The sequence below is a fragment of the Acinonyx jubatus genome, chromosome A2, assembly GCF_027475565.1.
Source record: "Acinonyx jubatus isolate Ajub_Pintada_27869175 chromosome A2, VMU_Ajub_asm_v1.0, whole genome shotgun sequence".
In the NCBI taxonomy this organism is placed as follows: Eukaryota; Metazoa; Chordata; class Mammalia; order Carnivora; family Felidae; genus Acinonyx; species Acinonyx jubatus.
Window position 1 is genome coordinate 90,624,817 of NC_069383.1, and position 27,673 is coordinate 90,652,489.

Sequence of the window (27,673 nt, forward strand, 5' to 3'; positions counted from 1 at the left end):
GTAGAGGAGATAGTATAACCCAGTGATTAATCAGGGACTATTGGGGGTGCCTGGGTGGCTCAGTCGGTTGGGCGGCTGACTTCGGCTCAGGTCATGATCTCACAGCTCTTGAGCTCAAGCCCCGTGTCGGGCTCTGTGCTGACAGCTCAGAGCCCAGAGCCTGCTTCAGATTCTGTGTCTCCCTCTCTCTCTACCCCTCCCATGCTCACTCTCTTTCTCTCTCTTTCAAAAATAAATAAACATTAAACAAATTTAAAAAAAAATCAGGGACTTTGAACTTCAGTAGACTTGAGCTGGAATCTTGGTTCCACTGCCTACTTACTACCCACGTGATTTGGGGCATGTTAAATTTAACATCCTATACACCTCAGTGTCCTCAGTTGTAAAATGGGAATAATAATAGTAGCTGCCTCTTAGCATTGTGAGGAATAAAGGAAAATCTGTGTAAAGCACTTAGCACAATACCTGGCTCTTAGGAAGAGTTCAGTAAATTATTATTATTATTATTATTGTTATTATTACCATTATTGTTGTTGCTATTACTGTTATCATTATTTTTATGGTGATTAGACCTCCTGGAGCTTAGTGTTCGCTTCTCAAGGACCCAGACTGTTAACACAGGCTGTTTTTTGTCACACAGGATTATTTTTGTCATTGTTGCTTTTTTTGCAACCACGTCCTTGGTTCATTTGAAAGCTTCTGAGTCCCTTTCTCTGACAGGCTCCTTTGCATTTGCAGTCCCTGGCACATCTTGCTTTTCCTTGTGTTCCCACGTTTCCTGCCTGCTGTTCATTCATTTATTCCTTCATTGTCATTCATACAGTTCATCTATTCAATAAATATTTATTGACCACCTCCTATGTGCTAGGAACTAGTTTCTCCCTATATGAATCCACTGACCCCTGAATCCACCAAGAGACCCCTTACTGAGTGTACTCACCTCTTCGTGAACATTGCTTGGGCTGCCTCCACACAGATCACAGGAGACTCAGGCCTACGGTTAACCTGGTTCCCTGGCCACTGGGGGACCTCACCAACAGGAGAAGGAAATAGTTCTTCCTGTCTTCTAGGACTATGTTTTACGTTTTATTTTTTAAGTTTTTATTTTAATTCCAGTGTAGTTAACACACAGTGTTATATTAGTTTCAGGTGTACAATGTAGTGATTCAATAATTCTATACATCACCCCGTGCTCATCATGACAAGTACACTCCTTAATCCCCAGCTCCTATTTTACCCATTCCCCCACCCGCATCCCCTCTTGTAACCGTAAGTTTGTTCTGTACAGTTAAGAATGTGTTTCTTGGTTTGTCTCTCTCTTTTTTGACCTTTGCTCATCTGTTTTGTTTCTTAAATTCCACATATGAGGGAAATCATGGTATTTGTCTTTAACATATTTTGCTCAGCATTATTCTCTCTAGCTCCATTCATATCATTGCAAATGGCAAGATTTCATTCTTTTTTATGGCTGAGTAACATTCCGTTGTATGTATATATACCATCTCTTCTTTATCCATTCATCAGTCCATGGACACTTGGGCTGCTTCCATAATTTGGCTATTGTAAATAATGCCACTATAAACACAGGGGTGCATGTATCCCTTTGAATTAGTGTTTTTGTGGGGGTTTTTGGGTAAATACCCAGTAGTGTGATTACTGTATCATAGGGTAATACTATTTTTAACTTTCAGGGGAAACTCCATATTGTTTTCCACAGTGGCTGCACCAGTTTGCATTACAACCAACATTGCATGAGAGTTCCTTTTTCTCCACATCCTTGCCAACATTTGTTGTTTCTTTGATCTTAGTCATTCTAACAGGTGTGACGTGATATCTCACTGTGGTTTTGATTTGCATTTCCCTGATGATGAGTGATATTGAGCATCTTATCATGTATCTTCTTTGGAGAAATATCTGTCTGTTCATGTCTGCTGCCCATTTTTAAATTAAATTTTTAAATTCTTCCCATATTTTAAATTTATGTATTTTGGGTACTAATGCTTTATTGGATATGTCATTTGCAAATATCTTCTCATTTAGTAGGTTGTCTTTCATTTCTGTTGATTGTTTCATTTGCTGTGCAGAAACTTTTTTTTTTTTTTTTTGTAGTCCCAATACTTTATTTTTGCTTTTATTTCCCTCACCTCAGGAGACATTTAGAAAAATGTGGCTATGGCTGATGTCAGAAATTACTGCCTGGGTTCTCTTCTAGTACTTTTATGGTTTCAAGTCTCCCATTTAGGTCTTTCATCCATTTTGAATTTATTTTTGTATATGGTATAAGAAAGAGGCCCAGTTTCATTTTTTGCACGTTGCTGTCCAGTTTTCCAAACACCATTTGTTGAAGAGACTGTTTTTCTCATTGTAGATTCCTTTCTACTTAGACAAAGATTAATTGATCGTTTAATTGTGGGTTTATTTCTGGGTTTTCTATTCTGTTCCACTGCTCTATGTGTCTGTTTTTATTCCAGTACCATGCTGGTACTTGAACCCACGACCCTGAGATCAAGACCTGAGCTGAGATCAAAAGTCAGACGCTTCACTGAGCCACCCAGGTGCCCCAGTACCATGTTGTTTTGATTACTATAGTTTTGTAGTATAAAGCCCCGGTATTGTGATACCTATTGTTTTTTCTTCCTTTTTCAAGATTGCCTTGGCTATTCAGCGTCTTTTGTGGTTCCATACAAATTTTAGGATTGTTTTGTTCCAGTTCTGTGAAAAATACTGTTGGTATTTTGTTAGGGATTGCATTAAATGTATATATATGGCTTTGGGTAGTACAGACATTTTAACAGTATTCGTTCTTCCAACCCACAAACATGGTATGTCTTTCCATTTCTTTGTGTCTTTCCTAGGACTACGTTTAAGATGAAGCTTGTTGCAAATGACCCCACTTTGAGACATGGACAAAAGTACCAAGACATACTAGAATAAGGTCAAAAATTGTTTTAAACCAGACATGATTATTATGTGACTTATGTTCTGTTGAACATTATTCTTGAAGTCTCAGGTTAGAGTATATCATAGAATTTTGAGAGAATTCCTCCAGGCCACTCAGGTTGGATGAATATATCTCAATCTTCCCTGTGTGATCATGTCTCTAAGCTTGCTCTTCTGAAAAGAAAGGATCAGCAGATTTGGAAAGGGTTGCATAAGAGTTGAATGAACCACTCAGTACCTGAACAGACAATTTCACTTATGACATTACTGGCAGCAATCATTTGTGAAAGAACCCTTCAACAAATGCAGAGTAGTCATGGATTCCGTCCAGGAAAATTTGGAAGATTGTTGTAAGATAATTTCCTTGGCATGTAGTAACTTAACATCCCTTTTGTTATAAGGTTGTACTTTGGACTGTTTCCCTTCCCCAACTCCTCCCAAGAAATAAGGTGATTAATTCAAAGAATTGGAGGAGGAAATATTGGGACAGTATGAAAAACTAAAACTTTAATTAGCAAATGCCAGAGACACTGAATATAGGATGCAGAAGGGGGAATGAAAGGATGCTAGTGGAATTCAGAATTAATAATACTTCTCATCCCACTATGTAGCTACTCAATTGTGTAAGCAAATCACATAGCACATTTAAGAGTGAGTATATTGGGGCTCCTGGGTGGCTCAGTCAGTTGAGCAGCTGAATCTTGATTTCAGCTTAGGTCAGGATCTCACAGTTCATGGGATGGAGCCCTGCCTCAGGCTCTGCACTAACAGCATGGAGCCTGCACAGAGCCTGCTTAGGATTCTCTTTCTCCCTCTCTTTCTGCCCCTCCCCTGCTTGCATACATTCTCTCTCTCTCTCTTTCTCTCTCAAAATAAATAAACTTTGAACAACTCTATATAAAAAAAAAAGAGTATGTTTTCCTACCATTCACTTTGAATGGCTTGTCTCAATAGACAAAGGAAGAGTTTCTGCTTGCTTACTAACGTGATGCCTACCTCCTCCTTTATTCCTCTAATGAGGAGAAAGACCACACTGAAAAGTTCTGCCCAGATGATGAGGGTGTTGAAAGCCACCATTAAGCTTGAGCAGATTCACTATTCTGAATCTGTTCCGTTTTATAAAAATCAAGCCATTATAATAAGGAAAGAACACTTGAAGCTCTAAGGGTTGATCTACATATGAGCAAAAGTTGTTTCTGGTAGGAGGAAATACCTGACTACAAGGGGGTGATTATGATGGGTTTGTTATATTTATAAAGATGAATTAAAAACAAATTTGGCACCAAAAGTTAACTGACAAACTTCTTCATATGTAATATCAGGTATATATTTTTTTCTTCTGGCTTCATACCCCAAGGTAATGCTAGGCAAAGAAGGAAGAAATTATCTAAGTGAAATGGTCCTAAAATTCTCTGAGCATGGTAGGAAAATAGTATAATATTTTCCATCATGGAAATGATTATTATTATGATTTGAACTATTCAGAATATTAGGTTGAAAGATGGATTTATATGTGTATCCACCTTTTAAACAAATTTAATAAGTATTTCCATAGTAATCTAAATTAGAATTAGTTTTTAGTACTTTCTTAGAGTCTCGTTTCTATTGTCTTTGAATACAATCTGACTACTTCAGTTTAATTGGGTGAGTTTTATTTCCATGTAGACTAAACTTTTTATTGAAGAATTTTTTGGAAGAAATAACTCATATATATGCAACTCATATGTTTATATGCTTGTTTAACGCAATTGTATAATATAAACTGATTTTGTTTTTTGTGACTCATATTACATTTTTAATATGCTAGAAGTGCTTTTTATTCAAAGATCTAAGTGACTCTCATAGATTAAATGGGAATCCAAGAGTGATAATTTTTGTAAGGTGAAAATGTTTCTATGACTGGGGTAGTTATCTGATTGTTTTTAAGTTTGAATTTTCCCCTCTTGAGTTGAAAGTAAACCTTTATTGTGTAGACAGTTAAGTGAAATATTGTATCTAGCTTGTGAATTAATGAGACTTGTCATCAGAAAATTGATGATGTGGAATTTGAGAAACTTAACAGGTGATCATAGGGGAAGTGAAGGAAAAATAAGATATAAACAGAGAAAGAGGCAAACCATAGGAGACTCGTAAATACAGAGAACAAACAGAGGGTTGCTGGAGGGGAGATAGGTGGAGGGGATGGGCTGAATGGGTGATGGGCATTCAGGAGGGCACTTGTTGGGATGAGCACTGGGTGTTATACGTCAGTGATGAATCACTGGGTTCTACTCCTGAAGCCAAGACTACACTGTATGTTAGCTAACTTGAGAATAAAAAAAGAAGACGAAAGAAAGAAAGTTGATGATGTGAAGGGCCAGACGCAATACCATCATGACTCTGAGGCATGTAAGACTGTTAGCTCCTAGGACAGATGCCCTAAATTCCTGAGTTATTGTGTCTGCTTGTGGTACTCCTCCATTTTCTCTTTTTCACCGGGCTATCACTGACTTCATCGTTTGCTATCAGTGTATCTGCCTCTAGCAACTTTCACTGACTCTGGAAGGCAACGTAAATTTGTTGGTATTGGGTTTAAAGCAAGAGCAAAAATACTCTGAGTGAAAGTCCAAGGGGCTTCCTGCTTGAACTCTAGTTCAAGGACTTGGTGGACGTATTTTGCTGGCATGAAAGCGTCTCCCCTCATTTCCTTACTCTTGAATGTTCTCCAGAGAGTTGGAGTTGCTAGCAAAATGACTGTTAGATCACTTAATGTTTATTATACATAATTGTTACTGGATTGTCATTATAATTATTTAAAAAATTTTTTTCAACTTTTTAATTTATTTTTGGGACAGAGAGAGACAAAGCATGAACGGGGGAGGGGCAGAGAGAGAGGGAGACACAGAATCGGAAACATGCTCCAGGCTCTGAGCCATCAGCCCAGAGCCTGACGCGGGGCTCTAACTCACTGACCGCGAGATCTTGACCTGGTTGAAGTCGGACGCTTAACCGACTGTGCCACCCAGGCGCCCCAGTATAATTATTTTAAATATAGCTTACCTATAAAATTAAGTAACAAATACGTTATAAATGATCAGATGCTCCATTCCTTTATTTTCATATAAAATATACCTATAAAAGGACCATTCGAAAAAAGTAACCTTCACTGAGAGATTATTTGTCTCAAAGAATTAAAGAATACCTTCCTAAGTCATGCCTTCTCTAAAACTCAAGCTGCCGGAACAAAGGTATTAGTGTTCTTCCCTGGGATTCTCCCTTGCTAATCTTCCTTGATTCCCAGAAACCTCCTATTTACAAAACAAAACTAGCTTTTTCTTGGAGTTAACTAGCTTTTTCTTGAGGTGGCTTATCTGTGCACTTGGAAAGAGTTGTGTTTTTAAAGTCATTTCAGTTCAAGTTTCAACTAAGTACCAAATTAATTTCCAAAAAAATTATATTTGAACTATATATCAATTCAGTAGCTTTTCTCTGCCATGAAGAATGGATCAATCCCTATGTATCTACATATGAAGTATTCAGGTATTTTTATTACCACCCATATAATTCAGGTTTGGGAAGAGTTTTAGCTAAAATACTGGCTAATTGGGACTTTTGGGTTTATCAGTTTTTAGTCTCAATAATACCACATCAACATTGTGAAATTAGGTCACTTAATAGCCCCTGTAAAACCACTTTAAGATATAAACTTTAAAAACTTTTCTGCAAGTGGGGCACCTGGGTGGCTCAGTCGGTTAAGCGTCTGACTCTGGATTTTGGCTCAGGTCATGATCTCACAGTTTGTAAGTTCGGGCCCTGCATGGAGCCTGTTTGGGATTGTCTCTCTCTGTCTCTTTCTCTCTCAAAATAAGTCAATAAACATTAAAACTTTTATGCAAATAAAATTCAACATATAATGATTTTTTTCTTTTAAAACATCTCATTTTATTGTAAAAAATGCAGATAAAAATTAAAAGGTAGACATCACCCATGGTTTTCCCACCCCAATTAACCATCACTAATAACTTGGTACATATATATCAAATACTGGCTGTTTTTAATGGTCTCTGTGTTAGCCAACACATTTTTATGATTTTATGTGAAATTCTTAAGTGCTTTTGATGATGATATGATTTTTCACATGGGAAGAATATAAAATTATTTTCTTTTTACAGACTCTGATTGAGATGTTTCAAAATATTGGCCACACCAATCTTGCTGATTTTATTGCTGGATTACTCACCATTATCATCTGTATGGCAGTTAAGGAAGTAAATGATCGATTTAAGCACAAAATTCCAGTCCCTATTCCTATAGAAGTAATTGTGGTAAGTAAAACATGTAATTAGAAAATTCAGCATTAATTGGTTTGACGAGAAAGAAGTTGTAATATATATATGATATTGTAGTATGTATATCTATATATCTACATATCAAGTAATATATGTATATATGACAATGGAATATTACTGAGCCATAAAAAAGAATGAGATCCTGCCATTTGCAACAACATGGATGGAGCTAGAGAGTATAAGCTAAGTGAAATAAGTCAGTCAGAGAAAGACAAATACTATGTGGAATTTAAGAAACAAAACAAATGAACAAACAAAGAAAAATACAAACAAAAAAAAAAACCCTGGAATCTTAAATACAGAGAACAAACTGGTGGTTGCCAGAAGGGAGGTGGGGGGGGGGGGAACGGGTAAAATCGATAAAGGGGAAAATAAGAGCACTCTTATCTTGACCAGCACGATGTAAAGTATAGAAAAGTTGAACCATGATAATGTACACCTGAAACTAATATAACACCATATGTTAATTATACTTGGATAAAAGAAAGAAAGAAAGAAAGAAAGAAAGAAAGAAAGAAAGAAAGAAAGAAAGAAAGAAAGAAAAGAAAAAAAGAAAGAAGGAAAGAAGGAAAGAAAGAAAGAAGCCAACAGGGAAGACTTCCCAATGAGGAGACAAAAAATAAAAATAAAAAAGGAGTTGTTAAAACATGGAGGTTTTTTTTTAACCTCTTTTGTTTTATTTTCAGACAATAATTGCTACAGCCATTTCATATGGAGCCAACCTGGAAAAAAATTACAATGCTGGCATTGTTAAATCCATCCCACGGGGGTGAGTGCGGACTTCCTCTTAGGCAATACTAATATATTAAGTCAGAATTTTCTATTTAAAGGAAACCTTTTATTATAAGCCTCATTTCATTGGTGGTCCCTCAATAGTCTTCTTTGTGTGTGATCTTAAAGAAACACCCAGTTGTGCAAACTGTCAGTGTGTGTGTCGATAAAGTTTAAGCCATTTGTTTCAAAGCAGCTCCCATACCCTCTGTCCTTTTCTTCATTTTCTTAAAATATGGCAGGACTTGTACAGTTACCACCAGACTCCTGATTTAAGCTCATATGTAGAATTGCAATATGATATAAATAGAATCATGGTTAGTAACATTTATTACACTGAGAACAATCTGTTTAAGGAATAAGGGACATCTGGCTTAACTTCTCTACCATTTAGTTTAATCAATCTTAAATAATAATTATGTCACTTGCTCCCATGAATAAAACTCATTATCTTCAAGGGAAGGTTTATATATGTTTGGTAGTTTGGTGAGTTAGAAGAGTAAAGAGCAGAGTTCTTTTGTCCACTTCTGTCACCGTCTAGATAGGTGACAGAGGGCAGGGGGCGGGGGCTCCTATAAAAAAAGGACAATGACCACTGCTGAATTCTTAACTTGAACTTATTCTGCTATGCCAACAAGATCTCTCAGAAGATGCACTAAATGGCCCAGTACACTTTCCTGTAATTTTATCATATGGCATTAAAAAGGAGGCCCAAAGGTTTATTAGATTGGAACACTAACTTCTAGCAATTATGACCAGTCTTACTGTTAGATAGGCAACAAGTACTAGTTTCCTTTTCTTATTATTTATTTTGAGAGAGAGAAAGAGTGAGCGAGAGAGAGAGAGAATGAGAACAAGTGGGGGAGGGGCAGAGAAGGGGGGGGACAGAGGATCCGTGGGGCTCGAACTCACAAACCTCGAGATCAGGACCTGAGCCGAAATCAAGAGTTGGACACTTGGGGCTCCTGGGTGGCTCAGTTGGTTAAGCATCCGACTTTGGCTCAGGTCCTGATCTCGCGGTCCGTGAGTTCGAGCCCAACGTGGGGCTCTGTGCTGACAGCTCAGAGCCTGGAGCCCGTTTCACATTCTGTGTCTCCCTCTCTCTCCGACCCTCCCCCATTCATGCTCTGTCTTTCTCTGTCTCAAAAATAAATAAAAACGTTAAAAAAAAATTAAAAAAAAAAGAGTTGGACGCTTAATCGACTGAGCCACCCAGGTGCTCTCCATCACCCATTTTTTTAAAAAAAAAAATTACTTTCCAAAGGTGTTTCATCAAGTGATTTTTATGACCAATGTTTTGGTAATGAATCCTGATGCTGGAAGACATTTTGTGATAAAAGATGTAATGTAGTTATTTGCGGTCTTACAGTATTTTCATGATTTGAGTGGTTTATAAAACAACTACATAAGACATATATTTTATGGATCCTTTTTGTCAGGCTTCCTAAGATGTAACACTTAGAGGCGGTCCACAGCAAATGCCCTGTGCCATAAATGCATGTTCCATGAATAGGTTTGAGGAACTCATTTTTGCTGCCCTCAGTCCTCCTTTCTGGCCCTGTCCAGGGCTTTCCTGACTGCTGTCCTCCTGAAGTGGATCTCTCTAGCCCCCTTGACCCTTGGGTTGAGTCATGTTGACTCCTCTGACAGACCACCTGGTGTAGTTTGCTGCAGCCCAACAGGGCCACTGAAGGGGGCAGGAGCTAGGGGAAAGACTACTCAAGAGGTCAGTAGAAGATGTCCAGCCAGGGCCCCAAGTGAGTGACTTGGGGCAGAAAATTGCCACTGCTAAGATCCTGCAAGGCACTACAAAAGCATGGCAGGTGCATGGCAGATTTAGGGTCTCCCCACATTTACTGAGTACCCACTATGTGCGTAGGTACTAATTACTTACACATACCATACTTCCTTTACTCCTTCCAATAACCTTATGAGAAGAGTATATAGTTCCCATTTGATAGCTAAAGAAACTGGGACTTTGTAAGTTTAAATAATATGCCCAAAGTCAGAGAGTTACTTACAGAGTGATGGAGCCAGCATTCGGGTTCTTTGATTTCAAGTCCCTGAACATTGTGACCTTGGGGAATCAAGAACCTGGTAGAAGGCTCTGGAATTGGAGAAGTAGGCAGCCAGGCAGGCAGTGGGCATCAGGTTGCAATCAAAACGGAACTCTTTGCAGGACTGGAAAGTTATCCCAACAGACCTAATTACCTGAAGGAGGGTTGGTTGGGTCTCAGGAACGAGTCAGAAGCCTGGTTTTAAAAAGTAAGGTCCAAGCTTATGTCTAGACAAGTGGAGGTGTGATGCCAGGTCACTCAAGGGCTGGATCAGGGTTTCAAACATCCCATATTTCTACATATAGTATCCATTCCCAAGCCTACATGTGGGTCAGGATGGGATGTGGGAGGAAAGGAGTCTGGAAGTGACCTCGCCTGTAGGGAGAAAAAAAGCCTACAGAGGCAGAGAACCAGACAGATCTTGGTACAAAGGAAATCAACATTACCTGGACCCTTCTAAATGACCTTGAGCAAGTCATTTCACTTTTCTGAGCCTCAGTTCCCTTAACAAAAGGAGAGAAGTAGATTCAAAAATTTCTAGGATATTAGATTAGGATATTAATTTGGATAATATTAGGATATTAGCAGCTCTAAATTTCTATGGTTTCTATAACAATCTTATTTCTGTTTTAGCACTTCCCTCTAATTAGAGGGGGGGAAATGTAGTTCCCTATTAAAGGAAACTCAGGGGGCATCTGGGTGGCTCAGTCAGTTAAGTGTCCAACTTCGGCTCAGGTCATGATCTCACAGCTCATGGGTTTGAGCGCCACATTGGGCTCTGTGCTGACCACTCAGAGCCTGGTGCCTGCTTCGGATTCTGTGTCTCGCTCTCTCTGCCCCTCCCCTGCTCACACTCTGTGTGTCTCTCTCTCAAAAATAAATAAACATTAAAAAAATGTTTTTAAAGGAAACTCAGACATAAGTGAGCTAGGTGAGGGAGATTGTTTTAGTGGGTTTTGTTTGTTTGTTTGTTTTGAAGGTTTTTGGCTTAGGGACTTCTGGATATATACTCTATGGATAGTCATCAAGATATAGGTACATGAAAGTCATTCTCCCAATATTCATATTTGGGGACAACTGTAGCATTATAAACTTATAGCTTTCTTTCTTTGTTTTTTCTTTCCTTCCTTCCTTCCTGCCTTCCTGCCTTCCTTCTTTTCAAATAGGCTTTTATGCCCAACATGGGGCTTGAACTCATGATCCTAAGATTAAGAGTCACATGCTCTATGGATTGAGCCAGCCAGGCACCCCTAAGTTTATTTCTTTACATGGTTTGTAGAATAGCTCTAGTTTGTCAAACAGTAGTCATTCAACCCCACAGTCATTGAGAAGTCTTAGTCATTGTGATGATGGATCATTCTGATAACTACATAAATTTAATCTTTTCTGGACTCAGGAAGATTTTAAATATCATAGCTCTTAAGATATGGAAAATCTTTTTTTTCTTTTTAATTTTTTAAATTAAAAAAATTTTTAATGTTTATTTTTGAGAGAGAGAGAGACAGCATGAACAGGGAAGGGCAAAGAGAAAGAGGGAGACAGAATCTGAAACAAGCTCCAGGCTCTGAGCTGTCACCACAGAGCCTGGTGTAGGGCTTGAACCCATGAACTGTGAGATCATGACCTGAGCCAAAGTTGGATCCTCAAATGACTGAGCTACCCAAGTGCCCCTTTAATTTTTTTTTTTAAGAGAGCAGGGGGGAAGGGTAGAGGGAGAGAGAGAGAGAGGAAGAGAGAGAGAGGGACGGAGGGAGGGAGAGAATCTTAAACAGGCTTCATGCTCAGTGCAGAGCCCTATCTATGTGGGGCTCAATCCCATAACCCTGGGATCATTCCCTGAGCCGAAATCAAGAGTCGGACACTTAACTGACTGAGACACCCAGGCATCCCAAGACATGGATTTTCTACGTAGGTCTTTCTTTCAGCATCTTATATTGTTTGTCTCTTTAATAGACCTGACATCTCTTCGTATGGGGAAAATCTTATTTTATGGCCAGACTATCTTTTAAATTCAAAGACCTTTAAGATAAAAGTGTGTAAGGGGAAACACTAATGTGTGAAATGGCATGGCATGGGATTGTGTGATATTATAGGATCCATAACGACAGGCTTATTCATGTCAGAGGTCTGGATAAGGCAGCGTTTGTAAGCTCTCAAAGAGGGGCAGAGAAGTCAGCCAGTGAGACAGCACCAGCTTCTAACTAAAAATTGTAAAAGCAATGCCAACACTTACTTGTCTCCTGCTTTTTGCCCTTAGGATCCAGCCCTTTCGCGTCTGACTTGGGGGTTGGGTGGATATAGCATCTGGCGAGGTAGGAACAGAGAATTATGGTCAAATGCTCACTGCAGTTTTCGTTTAAAAACTCTCTAGGTTTTTGCCTCCTGTACTTCCACCTGTGAGCTTGTTTTCCGAGATGTTGGCTGCATCGTTTTCCATCGCCGTGGTGGCCTATGCTATTGCAGTGTCTGTAGGAAAAGTATATGCCATCAAGTATGATTACACCATCGATGGGAACCAGGTATGGTCCCCCGTGTGCTGAATCACTTTTGTAGGGCTGAAGACAAGAAAAAAGCATAAACAGGGTAGATTCTGTTGTCTGCTAAGGAAGGGATTGGTCCCTCTCACTAGCCCTTATGAAGCTAGGGTTTCCCTCTTAAGCATGCGAATTCGAAATTAATTGGAAACAGGCATGTTGTATCTCTTTCCTTTTTAAGAAGTTGAAGTAACCCGAACTTTAAGAGTTAATTTAGTCAGGTCATAAATAACATTCAAAGCTAACGTGTTGGGTCAGCCTAAGATTTCTTCATGCAGTCCAGGCTCCCCTGGTATATTTTATTTAATGGCACCTATAGTATGGCAAAACAATGCAACAAACCCCATCGATGGGAGTTGTGACCACCTTAAATTGAGGTGGCTCATTGCAATTAATACACACAAACCTTTTTTGTAGGCATATGCTATGTTCGTTGCAAAATGAGCCAGTTTTAGATTGCTCACAAATCTGTCAGTGTGGTTTGTTTTTGAAAACACAGCATAGCAGTCACAGCAGCTCAATGATTAGTGGTCAGGCAGAATCATGGCCATCCTAGTCATAATATGCTTCCCAGCAAACATCCAACCACAGAAGAAACACTTTATGTGCGAACAGAACAATGCTTTCTGCGAGAGCTACAGATACACCACTCGCCGGGAAGGGAAGTCAGCATTTTAACCAGTGACTATTCCTTAGCAACCTTAAAAATGATTGAGAGCCGTGAGGCCTCTCTTAGACTCTGTGGAGCCCCAAGTCCTGAATGCCTTTCAAGACCTCCAAGCACCTTTAACGGTAAAGATTAAATTGGGGCTACCAGACAGGGTGGTCTGGGGAGTTGGCTTTCTTATTATTCTTCCTTACACGGTTGGCGAGGGTCTTGCAAAGATTGTATGTGTTCGCATCACTGCCACCCGGTCTCTGCCTTAGGAATTCATTGCCTTTGGGATCAGCAACATCTTCTCGGGATTCTTCTCTTGTTTTGTGGCCACCACCGCCTTGTCCCGCACCGCCGTCCAGGAGAGCACAGGGGGAAAGACACAGGTATGGAACAGCGGCGTGGTGGCTTGTGTCTCCTGCAAGGGATGAGCCGGGGAAGTGGCTCTCAGGAAGGCTGGCAGGAGAAGTCAGCAAGGGGATTACCTTGGATACATAGGTTTGCGCCTCCTTGATCCGGCGCCCCACCCAAATCTTCTTCACATTTATGGTTCCCTAAAGCACAAATTCTCAAATTAATCTCTTTGTGTCACTGCTCAGCTGGCAGAGAGCTATACTTACCTGCTTGTCCAGGGACAAAAACAACTGACAAGGAATCAGTAATGAAAAATACTGATTTTTATCTATTTGTTATCTGGGGATAAAGAAGGCCTAGTGAAAGCACGTCATGGCTTAGGAGGTATTATATTTTCAGGAAAATCAAAAGTGTCTGTCTACATTTCCTTTACAAGGATCAGGAACTTCCTCCAGAGGCCTTTGGGCCCACAGAACAAGTTTGTTGGCCAAGAGTATTGTTGTCGTAACATTTCGGCATTTCTTCTGGAGTACAACTTGTGTTCCTGAAGTTCGGAACATGGGTTTAAGTTGTCGCCTTCACAAAGTGACCCCAAATCCCTGAATAACCCTGCCTTCCACAGGCCAGAAAGCTCAGGAGCCGTTCTCAAAGGCTCTCTTTTCTAGCAGGAAATGGGGTCAGAGAGGCCCAAATAGGTGGATGGGGGCATGGGACAGGCTCAGGGGTGGTGTTTCTGCCATGCCTGGAGGGCTTTTCCCTCCCCACACACAGCTATTATTTAAGAGTAAAAGTGTAATGAGGCTATAAAGGAGAACAACAAATCCAAAGGCAGTACCCTTAACACACACGGTCTTCAGACAGGGTTTTATAAAAGAGATGGGCTGAGAAAACTAGTGACTCCCTGCGGTGGCCCAGGGGGAGCTTTGTCCCCCCCCCCCCAGGCACACATGATGCTCCCTTTCCATTTATAATGGATCTCTGTGCCAGATTTGGAAGAATGAGCCTCTACCAGTTTCTTGGCTCCAGCGGAACAAAATTTAATTTTAATTTTCAGAATTTTGCTTTTTTTAAAAAAAAAATGTTTATTTATATTTGAGAGAGTGTAAGTGGGGGAGGGCAAAGAGAGGATCTGAAGTGGGCTCTGTGCTGACAGTAGTGAGCTGGAGGTGGGGCTCGAACTCATGAGCTGTGAGGTCAACCTGAGTCGAAGTCGGACGCTCAACCGACTTAGCCACCCGGGTGCCCCTAAAATTTTGCTTTTAATAATTGAATTTCCTTTTTCGGGGGCTTGGGGATGCGAACACTTCTCGCTCTGAGGGAGCAGGTAAGACAGCGCAGCCCTTGCCAAGAGGCAGAGCCGTGCTCTGAGGTCCCCGGGGAAGAGGCCGGAAGGGACTCCAGAGCTGCCCCTGTGTTCAGGCGGCTGTCAGCACGCAGGTCCCTGCGGCTTTCACCTGAGCCGGGGCATTGACAGACTCCCGTGGCAGCATGCGGGTGTGGGCAGGTCCCCAAGTGGTGAGGTCCACTCTCCTGCTGTTGCGCTCCAGCCTCCGAGGAGGCACGGGCCAGCCGCCCCAGGAAGAATGCCCGTGTAAAGTGATGCCTTGGCAGAGGTCTGGGGGTAATGGTGTTCTGGTAAGCTGACACCTGCTGTCACACACTGGCAGGTATTATATTTAGGAATGAAGGATGCCAGGATTTCAGTAGTGAAGAACGAAGCAAGCACAGACGTGACTTGCTCTTTAATTACTGAAATGTATACTAAGTTCAGGGTTAAAAGTCTAATAGCCTGGACTACAATCCAGGGACTCACAAACAGACACACTGGCAGCTCTTCCCTCGTGTGGCTTCTCATGTTTTCTCTGATGTTGGGACCTCAGTTTTCAGCATCTATAAAATGGGAGGATTAATCGTATCCCCCTCATAGGGATGTTGTGAGGATTTAAAAACAAACACACGCCACGTTTGTAAGATGCTGGCACATACCTGTAAACACTTAGTGTTCCTGTCATTAACTCCTCACGATAGGAAAAGCATCGTGGTACCTGTGATGCATATACTATGCCCTGACGCAAAAGAAACACCCCAGCGAATACTTCCTGAATGAACGAATGGAATAATGAGGGTTAGTGACCGTTAACTGTCTGCAGCACATCCTCAGGTTGTAGAAGAGCTGAACATTGCAACCTGTTGTTTCTTTCACCCCATCGGACTCCTGCTGACTCACTAAAAAGTAATTCTGATTGCAAACTTCCCTCAGCTCCGATTACCTTCTCACTTGTAACAGAATAATTAATTTTCTAGCGACTGAATGTGCTCATAGATATAAAATGTACAGCACCTCCCACAAACCAGCCTGATAGAGTGAGTGCATGTAATGGACCCCTCGCAGATTTTAATATAGCGACCAAAATTCGTCCTGGTCCCCATAATTGGCGGCTTAGTGTTCCATATATTTGGCGAGTGGGTGGCCATTCCCCTCGACATGGGCTGTCATTTCTGTCCCCAGATCTCCCTTTCCTTTAGCAATTCACAGAGCCCTACATCCACGGCAAGGTGCAAGTGGCTCATGATAGACAACAATGTTGGCTAAGCGATTGTATGGAAGAAAGGAAGGAAGGGAGGGAAGAAGGGAGGACATCAGCTGCTCTGCTTAGAGAGGTGAGGGAAAACCACCAAGGCACGGGCATCCTGGAGCCGTGGTGCTAACGGGCAGCAAAGAGCCTAACAGAGGGCTCTGAATGTACAAAGCATCCGGATGTGCACAGCCCATCATTTGCATGATGTTGCCTCAGGCTGAGGTCACCACGGTGGGAACCTGAATGATCAGTCTGCCAGGTGGAAAGACGGTGGCTATGAAATTTCCTATGGTTTTCAGATCTCCTACGTATGTTGGCTTTATCTGTCTCTTTCAGCTCACACCTCCAGTACCAGGCGGCCCCCTGTGCCCGGTACAATCTTCCCTGTTGCTTCTTCTCTCGTGGCTTTGCTTCTGGTGCCCTGTCTCCTTTTCTCCTTTGTTTCAGAGCTTCTGGTCTTCACCTCGGCCAGGTGCCAGCTGTCTCAGCAGAGAGTTCATTGGTCAGCTAACCAAACCAGAGAATAGCCCCACCCCCTCAGCCTCTCTCCTAACTATTTATGGATCTTAGGAGAGCTTTGTTTTGCCAGCGAAGGTAACGTTTCTGAAGGTCCTTTAACCCCTGCTGTTGCCCCGTCATCACTCGGGCTGCTGGGGGGCAAAACTCTTGAGCCTGCGCCCAGGGACTGTTGGAGGAGGCAGGGGGTATGGTCCCACTTCTCATTATGCTCCTGTAGCATTTTGAATTTGCAGAAGGGCCGGTACACTTATTTTCTCTGAGACTTCTGTGCAAATCGGTGCCGTCCGTACGATGTGTTATCAGAATAACTGCTATTATGACTACTGCTTCAGTAATGCGGAGGAATTAGACGTGTGCCTTGGGAATTTATTGCCCAAGAACATTCACGATCTGTTGTTGCAGCAGGGGAGAGGTCCATGTTTCCCGCTATGGCAAATAATTACAAGTGTGGCCTCCCCACCTGACACCAAGGCTATAGGTCTGTAATACATCCAGGCCCAGCCGGCTTTCCCTTCGCAAGCTCAGGCTTCACGTTTTCTTTAATTTCCCTGCCATAGCTACCATATATACATTTCCCGTTTTTCCTTCAGTTGTGTAGAGTTGTAAGAAATAATTCTCATTTGTCTCAACAGTACTGAGCAGAAGGGGGGAGGCAGGGAGGTGCACCCACGGCCAGGCTCTCCTGCACACATCCAGCAAGCTGGAAGACACGAGGGAGAGGGATGGACCCCGTTCATGGGAGGTGTGTGTCTTTCAGATTGCCGGCATCATCTCGGCTGGGATTGTGATGGTCGCCATTGTTGCCCTGGGGAAGCTGCTGGAACCCTTGCAGAAGGTACAACCCTGCTTCCCAACAGCCCGATTGCATAATTTCTCTTCACTGCTCTGTCACCAGAGAAATAACAGGAGATTTACAAATCCTCACATGGAAGACCATTCCCCTGAATAACACAGCCTTCCCTGTCCCTCTTGACAGTCGGTCTTGGCAGCTGTTGTAATCGCCAACCTGAAAGGGATGTTTATGCAGGTGTGTGACATTCCTCGTCTGTGGAGACAGAATAAGATCGATGCCGTAAGTCACTGGCTGCCCATTTTTGTCTGAAATGTTTGTTTCTTATGTGCTTCCTGCCGCATCACTATGTCCCCTTCTCTCCTCAATCTCACCTGCGCTGTGGGACTCCCAGAGCGGAAATTAGAATCGGATGGATAAGCCAAAGCCTGCCAGGTGAATCAAGCTTTGGGAAGGTCCTGTATCCCTGGGAAGATGTATTTCCATCTAGGAAGAATCCCACATAAACACATTAAACACCAGACCAAATAAACATATTACAAAAAATAATAAAAAGAAATGAGCTTTCTAAAAAAAAATAATAAAAATGAAAAAATAAAAATAAATTAAAAAAATAAAAATAAACCCCTCTGTAATATAGAAGGACAAACAAAACTCAAACAAAGCAAAACCAAAATACAAAACCCTTACTGAGTTTAACTCCGACCAAAGTAACCTTCAGAACTGTTCTGAGGAACCATAAAAGCCAGAAGCTCACTGGGTGCCTGGGTGGCTCAGTCGGTTGAACCTCCAACTCTTTTTTTTAATGTTTATTTATTTTTTAGAGAGAGAGAGAGAGAGAGAGCACAAGTTGGGTTGGGGCAGAGAGAGAGAAAAAGAGAGAGGGAGAGGGAGACACAGAATCTGACAGGCTCCAGGCTCTGAGCTATTAGCACAGAGCCTGACATAGAACTTGAACTCCCAGACCGTGAGATCATGACCTGAGCCGAAGATGGATGCTTAACCAACTGAGCCACCCAGGCACCCTGAGCCTCCAACTCTTGGTTTCGGCTCAGGCCATGATCTCAATGGTTTGTGGGATACAGCCCCACGCTGGGCTCTGCCTTGACAGCACTGAGCCTGCTTGGGGTTCTCTCCCTCTCTCTCTGCCCCTACCCTGTTTGTGCTCTCTCTCTCTCTCTCTCAAAATAAATAAATAAACATTTTCTAAAAATTAAAAAAATAAATAAAATCTTTAAGAAATGTGGGAACATGAAATACTGCTATGCAGTCATATTTGCTTGTACTTGCAAAAGCTACTGGTGAAAAGTGTGCACATGTACATGCACAGAGACACATATGGAAATGTGAACACAAGTGAGGGTGTTGGACAGGTGAAGAGGGGAGAGAGTCAGAAGCAAGGTTTTCTACTGTATGCTTTTTTAATATTACTTCCATTTTGAACCATGTTAATATATTCCCTATTCAAAACTTAAATTAAAAACAAAACATTGAAATGGGACAATTGGTCTTTGTTGGAAACATCAGTTTCTACTTCCATTGAAACATGAAATGAAGTAAGAATATTTTTAAAAAGTGGAATTTGTTCATGGACAATTGATCTTCTTGTTTTTACAGGTAGTGTCTCACCTGATGGTCCCTGACAGATTAACGAGGTTCTTTCCATTTCTGTTTTGTCCTAGGTTATCTGGGTGTTTACATGCATAGCGTCCATCATTCTGGGGCTGGACCTCGGTTTACTAGCTGGGCTCATGTTTGGATTACTGACTGTGGTCCTGAGAGTTCAATTGTGAGTAATGTAAGACCCAGATTTCCCAAAAAGAAGACAACATGCCCTGAGATTTCTTTCTTTCTTTTTTTTAAGTTTATTTATTTGAGAAAGAGTACAAGCGGGGGAGGGCCAGAGAGAGAGGGAGAGAGAGGCTCCCAGGCTCCGATCCGACAGCACGGAGCCTGATGTGGGGCTCAAAGTCACGAACTGTGAGATCATGACCTGAGCAGAAACCAAGAGTCAGATGCTTAACTGACTGAGCCACCCTGGCTCCCTACACCCTGAGATTTCTTATACCATTTTAATAAAATATAGGGAAACCACACCCTTTCATAATAGTTACCATGTATTGAGGGCTTCTATGAATTAAGCCTATAGTGCTTGGCACACATTATCATATTTAGTCTTTGGGACAATCCCATGAATAGGTTGTTGTTGTTTTTTTTTTTTTAATTTTTTTTTTCAACGTTTATTTATTTTTGGGGGGAGAGAGAGAGACAGAGCATGAACGGGGGAGGGGCAGAGAGAGAGGGAGACACAGAATCGGAAACAGGCTCCAGGCTCCGAGCCATCAGCCCAGAGCCTGACGCGGGGCTCGAACTCACGGACCGCGAGATCGTGACCTGGCTGAAGTCGGAAGCTTAACCGACTGCGCCACCCAGGCGCCCCATGAATAGGTTTTTTAATTCTCATTCTACAGAAAAGAAAATCAAAGCTCCGAAAGGTTAAGAACCTTCCCCAAGATCACACAGCTAGTAAGTTGCAGAGTCAGGGCTTGAACCCAGATGTATCTCACCCCAAAATCTGTGCATCTAGTCACATGCTCTACTGCTGCCCTCTCCTGCTGGTCACAGTAAGAATAAAAGATGCGTGACTCAGTAAGGACTGATGTGGCTCTGTGGTTCCTTCTGCAAATGAGATGCAGTCTGTGGGGCACATACCGGCTTGGGACAAGATAGCCACTAAGTGTATTACAGCTCATTTTCTCCTGAAGCTAATAACTCAGAACAGGAGATTTTAAAAGCATTGACTGTAGCCCGAATTCATTCAGATCTGCCAAAGAAAACGTACCCAAGAAACCACATGAGTGTATGAAATAGACGTAATTAGGTCATATACCGAGTGAAAAGAGCAAAGACATGGCTTGATGTCATGGAAAACAATCTGTGGGAGAGCCGGAAGGTGTATGGTTTTTTGTTGGTTTTGTTTTGACTCTTTTTTTTTTTAATGTTTATTTTTGAGAGAGAGAGAGAGAGAGAGAGAGGGAACACACAAGTTGGGGAGGGGCAAAGAGAGAAAAAGGGAGACAGAGAATCCAAAGCAGGCTCCAGGCTCTGAGCTGTCAGCATAGGGTCCGATGTGGGGCTCAAACTCTCGAGCCATGAGATCATGACCTGAGCCGAAGTTGGATACTTAACCGACTGAGCCACCCAGGCTTTATTTTGACTCTTAAGAGGCTTTTGGTATGTGCTCTCCTGTGTTTATGAAATTGTCTGAACAGAGAGGCAAACAGAGCCTGGTTTCCTCCTCAAAACTTCTGTGATCTTTCCAGAGTTCTGGCCTCTTCTCTGCCTGTGCTTGGGCCATGAAGGTTAAAAGAATCTGGAAAAACATCAGCTGAGACACCTTCAGCTTAGCATAAGCCCACCCTTGTTGTTCCACTGGCCAATTCTCCTTCTCTTACTTCTTCCCTACCCTGGCACGTTGGAGTCTTCCCCAAAATTTATGTTCACTGCCTCAGCACTCTTAACTGGTTCCCCAAGGGCCCAGGAGAGTTCACAAGCTCCCAAAGTACCCAATTTGCTGCTGGAAAGTAACTCAGAACCTGTCCTTGGAAGATGTTTCTTCTCATGGTCTGTATGCCACAGTGTGTGCTTTGCCTTGCGTGGATGTGGTTGGGAGAGAAAGGTTTGCAGAGAGAGGCTCTATAGCTTATGAACACTCTGTGAAAATTTGGCACAGCCCAGTAAGCTGAGGAGAAAGCAGTGGTACGTTTTGGCCACTGATTTGGTAACTAGGCTTTTCGCCAACCAAAAATTGTATCCTCTGCAATATTTCATTTCCAGTAATTATATGGCTGATCCAGAGGGCACACAAACATACACTCTTTCTTCGGGAATTATGTTTAGCACTTGTCCCTAGTCACACCTGAAGAATCACGGAAGTTTTTGATGGTACCAGGAACAGGAAGTGAACAGTCTGGTTGATGGGAAGGATGTACTGCTGGCTCTCCCAGGCTCCCATTTCTAGAAATTGAGACTAATCTGATCACCGCAGACTCGCCATATTTCATCAGACAGTTGTTCTAACTCCCGAGTAAGTTCCAGGCACTGTGCCAGGCACTGAGGACCCTTGGGTTAAAGATAACCTAACCTAACCTTACCTCCGGGGCCCTTTTTGGCTTTATCTGAACCTCAGCTTACTCAACCATAAAAATGAGGACAGTACTGCTGACCTTCCAGAAGTTTGGCAGCTCCTAGATAAAACTTAACATGTGTGAAAGCTCTTTGCTTGGCCTCTAAAGTGTTGTACACAGGGGAGTGGGATGTTCATGACTTCTCTCAGCCCTCAGGAAAATCCTCCTTCTCCAAGGGCCCACGCAAACACCAGCTGTTCATTTCAGAATTAGCTGCAGGAAGATGTGATCTGTAACAAGGACACACAATGCAATAAAGAGCCGAGAATGATGGGCTGTTCATTTCAGAATTAGCTGCAGGAAGATGTGATCTGTAACAAGAACACACAATGCAATAAAGAGCCGAGAATGATGGGCTCTTTCGTATCTGTGATGTCTTGTCATTTTTTATTCCAAAGTATGCCTGTTCCACAAAATCCTGACCTAATTTTTCTTCTTTTAGTCCCTCATGGAACAGCCTTGGAAGCATTCCTAGCACAGACATTTACAAAAGTACCAAGAATTACAAAAATGTAAGTGCCTTTGTGAGACAGTTGCTGCCCTTGGGTTGCTAGCCTGGATTTTCAGGGGGTAGCGTATTTCTCTTTCAGTGTGTTAGGTACAAGGTAGCTAAAGGGGGAGGCTTCTTCCAGGAAAGTTTAGAAGTTCACTGGGGGTGTCATGAAAACTTTGACCTAATGTGCTCTCTGATATCCACGGTTTGTATGAATTGTGTCCATGCTAGTTTGAATGTTTGTTTGTTTTTTAATGTTTATTTATTTTTGAGAGAGAGCATGGGAAGGGGCGGGGGATGGGGACAGGGGGACAGAGGATCTGAAACCAGCTTTGTGCTGACAGCAGAAAGCCCGATGTGGGACTCAAACTCACGCACCCATGAGATCATGGCCTGAGCTGAAGTTGGACGCTTAACTGACTGAGCCACCCAGGCACCCCTGAATGTCCTTTTAATGTAAAACCATTGTAAAAGGAATTTTAAAAAATAAGCAGTTTGATTATTTCCAGAAGTTGCATCAAAATTCTATTTCTCTGCTATGTAATCCTTACCCCCCATGAAATTATCTGAAATCCCTGTAAGATTATCTTCATTTAATGCTAACACAAGACTTTTAAGCTCTCTGAGTAGACATTTTGCTCCAATCTTGGAATTGGAAGAAATGACATATAATATTGGAAGTGAAAACATAAAGATAAGACACATCCCACTTATAGGCTTGTGTTCCTTGAAGTAGCTTAGCGGTCACCAGGGGAAACGGCGATGAAAAAGCAGAGAAAGAAAATCAAGAAAAAAACCAATTTAGCATAAAAAAATGTTGGACACAGAATCTGGAATTCCATTAGCTGCTACTTAATTTATTTCCACATCTTTCTCGGCACTGCCAAGAGCTAAACAATGATGGTAGAGAATCTTTTGGCTCAGGGAATCATGGGCTGAGTTTGGGGGTTTGCAGGCTCCACTTTGGGGAGACTCTGTCCACATCACTCAGCCTCCCAACACCTGTTTTCTCACCTCAGGGGCTCAGACTGAAATCGCTATGATTCCTAAAGACTAGGAAAGTCTAGGATTTCGCAAGCTCTACTTTTGGTCTGGCCACCATGTGTCAGGGTGAGAACAAGCAACCGACATTGTTGGCCTCCATTCTTGCACATCCTCTCAGTTTACTACCTTTTTTCTTGTTCCTTCTTTTTTTCTAAGTTTATATATTTATTTTGAGAGAGAGAGCGAGAGGGGGAGGGGCAAAAAGAGAGGGAAAGAGAGAGAGAGAGTCCCAAGCAGGCTCCCTGGCACAGAGCCTGATGCAGAGCTCGAACTCACAAACAATGAGATCATGACCTAAGCCGAAATCAAGAGTTGGATGCTTAACCCACTGAGACACCTTGGTGCCCCAACACTCCTTTTTTTTTTTTTAAGAATTTTAAGCCAAAGAACAAATTGGGGTTCCGTGGTATGAACCTGAGGCAAATCACGTCCTCATTCTCAGCCTCAGTTTCTCCATCTGGAAATCAGAGTGTTGAATAATTGCTTACGAAGGCCCTTCCTAACTTGATCTTCTATGGGACTGTAAAGTTCCAGTAGTTTGAATAACCTATTGCCTCCTAAGTGGAGACAGCACCTGTTCAGGGAGAAGTGAGTGCTGTCGTCCAGCCCCTCTGAGTAATTGTAACTTGGCTCCTAGCCGAAAAGCCAGAAATTTAATTAAATATTTGAAGGCTGAAATTATTTAACTTCACACATTTTGTTTTCTTAATGCCAGATTGAAGAACCTGAAGGAGTGAAGATTCTTAGATTTTCCAGTCCTATTTTTTACGGCAACGTTGATGGTTTTAAAAAATGTATCAAGTCCACAGTGAGTATTTTATCCCTAGAAATTTGGTTTCTAACCTCCTTTGAGACTTCATTCATTCTACGGGTATTTATTGCCTCAAACTGGACAAGACCCTACACCCTATTCCGTTTGTATGGGGCTTTAAGAATTATAACATCCAAGTAACTTACAATCTGTTTGGCAATAGGAAAAAACCCAGAAATACCATACGTTAAAATGCAGGTAGCAATAACTATGGAAGACCAAAACAGTAGTTTAGACAGCAAATGTGAAGAGTTCAGAGAAGGGAGAAATCCATGTGGGTTGGGCTAATCACATAAGAAAGATTATGTCAGGTGTTAGGAAACTATGTGAGCTGAGAGTCAGAGGTAAGTACGTGTATTTGGGCAGGGAGGGTGTTTGCCCAGTTGGAGTAAAGGGTAGAAAGTATAAGTGGAATATGTAAGCCGGAAATTCTGGCCTAGAATGGCATGCCAAGCTTTGAAGCTGAGGTTTGCCCCTACATCAGTGTTTTTCTTAAGTGAGTTCCAGAGCAAACTGGTTCAAGGGAATGGTCATAGATTTTGCAATAGCAAAAGGGCTCTGTGATGTCAAGGAAATTTGTTAACACAGACTTAAAGCTAAAGAGGTTATTCTGTGTGGGTTTTTTTTTTCTTTGTTTGTTTGTTTGTATTTTACTCTTTTAGAGCCTTTAATATGAGACTGTCTTCCCTGAGTCTCTGGCTAGGTGGGGTAGGGGTGATACTGGAGACCTCCACCAGACCTCAGAATTTCTTTTTTGGCAGGATGTCTCAAGGAATAATACCACTTGGGAAATCGCTTTTCCAGATAACAATTACCATTAATGAGCATTAGGAACCAGATGTTTTAAGTAACTTGACATTTCTTTCCAAAGGTTGGATTTGATGCCATTAGAGTGTATAATAAGAGACTGAAAGCACTGAGGACAATACAGAAACTCATCAAAAAAGGACAATTAAGGGCAACAAAGGTGAGGTGACATCTTTCTTTTTCTTGTTAAATCCCTTTCCTTCTCATGTGAAAATGAAAGCAGTTAGACAGTTGAAAATTAGATTTATTTGCTTTGGTACCCAGATGTGTTCAGGCAGTTGACAATGTATGTTGGACGACAGTTATTCTTGTAGGCAAGAGGGAATGGGAGAGAATTAAAAAATCAGCAGAACTCTCTGGAAACACAGAGTGTGATACTTTTTCCCATCGAGAAATAAACCTTATTTTTACTGAAGGGAAGAAAATAAATGCTAATTCAATGCCAGAAAAATGCTCACAACAGAAGGCAGCTAAGTTCATAAACTTTTAGATCTATTACCTTTTATTCAGACTCTCCTGCCTATGTATCTCTTGGCCAAGTTCCACAATCTTCCAGAAATCAAGAGTTTCCTGGCTCCTCTGCTCTTCCATTTTTCTTCTTAGGGAACATCACGGTTTGGACTGAGGTAAATCTCATTCCTTAAGAGTTCATCCCTTTGATGTTTTGCTCGCCAAGGAAAAGTGTATAGGACTTTTAAGTAATTTGAGATGCATTATTGCAAGGTGTCCCTGGTCATTGGCAACTAAGTTGGCAGTGTTTTCTTTGTTTAGAATGGCATTATAAGGGATGCCGGTTCATCAAATGATGCTTTTGAGCCTGATGAAGATGTTGAAGACCCAGAAGACCTTGATATCCCAACCAAGGAAATAGAGATTCAAGTGGATTGGAACTCTGAGCTTCCGGTCAAAGTGAATGTTCCCAAAGTGCCAATCCACAGCCTCGTGCTTGATTGTGGAGCTGTGTCTTTCTTGGATGTTGTTGGAGTGAGATCATTGCGAATGGTAAGGTTTTGGTGCTTTGAATGACAGATTTGGAGCTTTGGCCATAGTACCATGATACGGGGTACCTGGTCTTGCAAAAGGGTGATTGTCGGATCTGTAATTTTTCTAGAGGAATGCTTTTGCAACAGAGTGTAGTATTTTAAAGCATAGACTGCGAGGCCAGACATGTGGTTGAATCCCAGCTCTCCCACTTACTCACAGTGTGTCCATGGACAAGTTGCTTAATCTGTCTGTACCTCAATTTCTTAATCTGCAATATGGGGGTAATGATGGTACCTACTTCATGGGGTTGTTATGAAGATTAAATAGGTTTATATATATGGACATATTATATATGTAGCTAATAAAAAAGCTAATATATAATATATATATATACTATGTATATATAAAGAAAGAATGTTTAGAAGTATCTCAGCAAATATTAATATTTATTAGGTTTTATTTTTTTGAGTATAGAAAATGGAATATTTAAAAGAAGAAAAAATGGGGGCTCCTGGGTCATGGGACCAACTTCAGCTCAGGTCATGATCTCACAGTTCATGAGTTTGAGCCCTGCGTCAGCCTCTGTGCTGACAGCTCAGAGCCTAGAGCCTGCCTCTGATTCCATGTCTCCCTCTCTCTCTGCCCTTCCCCTGCTCACACTCTGTCTGTCTCTCTCTCTCTCTCAAAAATAAATAAACATTAAAAAAATAAAATAAAATAAAGACAACCACGTGAAGTGCTCCAAAACAGACTAATTAGGGTCAACTTGACTGCAAGTGTCAAGTTTAGATGAAGCTGCAGGTTGTAGTAAGAGGGTCGGAGAGAAAAGCAGGGTCAAGGTACTGACAATCAGATGTAATAACATGGAAATGACCCCAATAGGTGAAGGGGATTAAGAGTACACTTCTCTTGATGAGCACTGAGGCATATATGGAACTGCTGAATCCCTATTTTGTACACCTGGAACTGATATGTTAACTACACTGGAATTAAAATTTAAAAATGTTTAAAGTCTATTTAAAAACTTTGGAAATGAAACCCTAACTGAGGTTTAGCCTAGTTGGGGCTTCCTGGCTGCCTCTGCAAGGGCAGGAAATGATTCCACGGGGTGGATAGTAGGCAGGTTAGGCAGAAAAAGTGATTATACTTGACAGAAGAGTTCAAGAATATGCTGACAGTTGCAGGGCTCCTGGTGGCTCAGCTGAGCATCTGACTCTTGATTTTGGCTCAGGTTGTGATTCCCAGGGTCGTGGGATCAAGCTCCACATTGGGCTCCATGCTGAGTGTGGAGCCTACTTGGGATTCTCTTTCTGTCCCCACTGTCCCTCTTCCTTGCTTGTGCTCTCTCTAAACACACACACACACACACACACACACACACACACACACTGACAGGTTCTATTCCAGTTCTTTTAGAAAACCTGGCTATTATAATGCTCATTTGAGAACATAAATGAAAACATAAATCTTATTCTTTACTGTGCACTTTACTCTCGTCTTTGGTTCAGATCCATTGTAGATTGTATTGGGCAAAGGGTTTAATGAATTACTTTTGGGGAGAGTACTAACTTATCTAATGCCAGGATATTTCCCACACCCACACCTATTTATTTATATCTCCAAACAGAGGTCTTGATTTTTTTTTCCCTTAAAATGTGAAGTTCTCTTTTATTATTGCCCATAGTTCCCATGTCTTGATTTTTTGTTTTTAATTTTTACATTTTTATTGAAATATAATTAACATACAGTATAACATTAGTTTCAGATGAATAATGTAATGATTCAACAAATTCTATACATTATTCAGTGCTCACCACAAT

The 27,673-nt window shown here is 41.6% G+C and overlaps 1 protein-coding gene across 3 annotated transcripts in view; it reads left to right on the forward strand.

Moving 5' to 3' along the window:
- SLC26A4 (solute carrier family 26 member 4) overlaps positions 1-27,673 on the forward strand; it is a 52,255-nt gene that overhangs the window by 15,568 nt on the left and 9,014 nt on the right. For all 3 annotated transcript variants that reach the window (XM_027071670.2, XM_027071671.2, XM_027071672.2), the window contains exons 7-17: positions 7,092-7,244; positions 7,955-8,037; positions 12,468-12,615; positions 13,558-13,671; positions 17,495-17,572; positions 17,714-17,809; positions 19,210-19,316; positions 22,157-22,226; positions 23,967-24,059; positions 24,934-25,029; positions 25,641-25,871. In XM_027071670.2, coding sequence (XP_026927471.1) covers positions 7,092-7,244; positions 7,955-8,037; positions 12,468-12,615; positions 13,558-13,671; positions 17,495-17,572; positions 17,714-17,809; positions 19,210-19,316; positions 22,157-22,226; positions 23,967-24,059; positions 24,934-25,029; positions 25,641-25,871 — 1,269 coding nt within the window. The remainder of the gene's footprint in view (positions 1-7,091; positions 7,245-7,954; positions 8,038-12,467; positions 12,616-13,557; positions 13,672-17,494; positions 17,573-17,713; positions 17,810-19,209; positions 19,317-22,156; positions 22,227-23,966; positions 24,060-24,933; positions 25,030-25,640; positions 25,872-27,673) is intronic.